The sequence below is a fragment of the Myotis brandtii genome, unplaced genomic scaffold, assembly GCF_000412655.1.
Source record: "Myotis brandtii unplaced genomic scaffold, ASM41265v1 scaffold510, whole genome shotgun sequence".
In the NCBI taxonomy this organism is placed as follows: domain Eukaryota; kingdom Metazoa; phylum Chordata; class Mammalia; order Chiroptera; family Vespertilionidae; genus Myotis; species Myotis brandtii.
Window position 1 is genome coordinate 1,433,181 of NW_005369443.1, and position 2,983 is coordinate 1,436,163.

The window sequence follows — 2,983 nt, forward strand, 5'->3', positions numbered from 1 at the left end:
CTCAAAAGGGGTATGTGTGTGTGTGTGTGTGATAAATGTGTGTGCATACATGCCCCTCAATGAACACACACATCTGTCTTTCTCCCTCTGGTCTCTGCTGACTGATTTAAACCTGGAGATGCCAGCCCCAGTGCCTACAGGGGTCAAGCAAGTACCATGTGAATGAGTGACAAGGGCTAGGCGTAAGAAAAGTCAACTAGAAATACAAGAAAACTTTCTCGATTTTTACTGGACTATAGTGAAGCAAAAAATGTTATAAAAACTGGTATGGTACTGCAAATCAAATTTGTGAGTCATAGTGAAAAAAACACACAGAAAAACAGAAACATTTAATAACTCATTTCCCCCATCTCAAAATCCCTTGGGTCTAGAGCCGTGGTCGGCAAACTGCGGCTCTGGAGCCATATGCAGCTCTTTGGCCCCTTGAGTGTGGCTCTTCCACAAAATACCATAAAATACCACGTGCGGGCGCGCACGTACAGTGCGATTGAAACTTCGTGGCCCATGCGCAGAAGTTGGTATTTTGTGGAAGAGCCACACTCAAGGGGCCAAAGAGCCGCATGTGGCTCGCGAGCTGCCGTTTGCAGAGCCGCAGTTTGCCGACCACTGGTCTAGAGGACTCTAGTCTGACAGCCCATGGGGCATTGCTGGGAGCATGCTCTTCATGTCGAGATGTGGAGGACGGAGTCCCACTGGGAGTCCTTCAACTCCGAGCAGTATTTCGTTTTGCTCAGTTTCATAATGGAAAACAGCTGCTCACAAATGTAAGTACTCCCGAACATGGAGAGAATCTTTGCACAGTGGCTCTTATATCTCGGGTAGCTACTCCAGAGGTGCTTGTAGAACTCGGGGATCCCCACCTTGTCGTACTTGGTTTTCAGCACCATGTTGCACTGCAGCTCAATCACCTCCATCTGCAGGGCTTCGTGGATGCTCTCGATCTTCACGGAGAAAGGGGAGCTGAACAGGGTCAGTTCGCTCTCGTAGAGTTTGAAGTCGGACAATCTTTTCTGGAATTCGGTCTTTAACTCCACAATTTTGGGAATGTAGTTCAGGCTGTCACTTTCATTTCTGGAAACTGATTTCAGGGTGGGAAAGTGGGCCAGATTATTCCTTGCCAAATGAGTTTCCCAAAGGCACAGTTTTGCCAGAAACGCCCGAATCAAGTCGTACATTTGCGTAACGATTTGTGAGTGGCCTTGGAGAGAGAGGCTCAAAGTGTTCAGATGCATTGTCATATCGACCAAGAAGGCCAAGTCTCTGACCCAGTCTTGAGAGCTCAGTTGAGGCAGGGGCTTTCCTCTGGATGACATGAAGGAATCAATTTCTTCCAACGATTCAAAAAACCTCTTCAGCACCAGCCCACGACTGAGCCACTTAATCTCCGTGTAGTAGAGGAGGCTGCCATACTGGCAGTCCAGTTCATAGAGCAAAGTTGTGAACTCGCTGTGGTTCAGGCCACGGGAGCATATCCAGTTCACGGAGTTCACTACCACATTCATGACGTGGTCCATCTTTAACCATTGAGCGCAGAGCAATTCCGGGTGAATAATGCAGCAAACGGACTTCAGGTCCGAGCCCTTGCAAACCGTGGCCACCTTGGACTTCAGCCTTGTCACAAGCCCATCGTTCGCATCAACCATGGCAGGGGTGCCCGTGGAGGCCACGCTCACTAATTTCGACCAGTCGATATTAAACTTCTTAAGACTTTTCTCAACACGCAAAAATACTTCATTTCCAGATTTTGTACCTGTCATGGGCACTGTATCCAAAAGTTCTTCCGACACATCAAAATTCTCATCCACACCACGGATGAATATGGCCAACTGGGTGATGTTATTAATGTCTGTGATCTCATCGATCGCAATTGAGTAGGCCACAAATGATCTGATTTTTTCACGTAACTTCTCCCATAAGTTCCCAGTCACATCTTCTGCAGCCTGCATGGCAGCGTTGTCGTTTGGACTCGCATTTGCAAACAATTGTTTTTGCTCAGGACACACAGTTTCTGATGACCCTAAGAGATACTTTCTAAGGCCTTTTTTTAACTCATGAAGCTTCTCATCGCGCATCTTATCAGTGTATTGGTCATAGTGCTTACTGTGGTTGGTCTGATAATGGCGTCGGAGGTTGTATTCTTTTGACACAGACATGCTCTGTTTGCATATTAAACACGTAGGAATATTCTGCACTTCCACGAAGAAATACGCTCTCTCCCACTTTTCTTGAAATACACGGCCCTCAAGGTCTATCTTTCTTTTTCCCACTTTTGATAAAGACAGAGAATAAAGAAATAAAGAAATAGTTCACTTTTCTTTTAACTCTGCTATTAGAAAAGCAGCAGCAAAAGCATGATGATAAGCGGAACAGAGAAAGTGGGTAGGGGGTGTGGTTAACTGGAGAGTAACCCGCCCCTCAGCCAGGATCGGTGGACACTCAGCCCCAGCAAAGGGCTGCCAGAGGGAAATGGGCCTCTGAGGCCAGACCTGCAGATTTCTAAAGAAAACCTGGAAATTGGTTTTCAGGAAAAAGTCCCAGGCTTTTTAATAGTGGCCAGATTACCATTTTTAAAAGGTACCAGTATATGAGCCAAACAAAAGACATCCTGGTGAAGTTCAGCAAGCAGCTCTGTTCGCCACATCTGGTCTAAAGAGGAATGATTTGAAAGTACATTTGCATTGAACATATTTTTTCTTTTGATTCTCAAGAGAACTTTATAGTCAGAGAAGGGAACAAGCACAGAAGGTGTATGAGTCACCTGCTGAGCGTCACAAAAGGCACAGGTGATGGCTAGAGGACCGCACAGAAATTAACTTGTTTTAAACTGAAAGAACCTGGCCATGATGCAGGTACGCTTTACTTCGAAAGAACACAGACATGAAAACTCACTTTTGGTAGATGTTCATAGCAACTTAAATGCTTGAACTTTACATCAAATTTATATATATATATATAAATGGACAGAAAGTCAATTTAGTGGTTG

General features: G+C 45.4%; 1 protein-coding gene across 3 annotated transcripts in view; it reads right to left on the bottom strand.

Moving 5' to 3' along the window:
- Positions 1-545: 545 nt before the first annotated feature.
- Positions 546-2,983, bottom strand: part of GTF2IRD2B (GTF2I repeat domain containing 2B) — a 58,984-nt gene continuing 56,546 nt past the window's right edge. For all 3 annotated transcript variants that reach the window (XM_005877232.2, XM_014548527.1, XM_014548526.1), the window contains one exon: positions 546-2,266. In XM_005877232.2, coding sequence (XP_005877294.1) covers positions 663-2,266 — 1,604 coding nt within the window. In that variant the 3' untranslated portion in view covers positions 546-662. The remainder of the gene's footprint in view (positions 2,267-2,983) is intronic.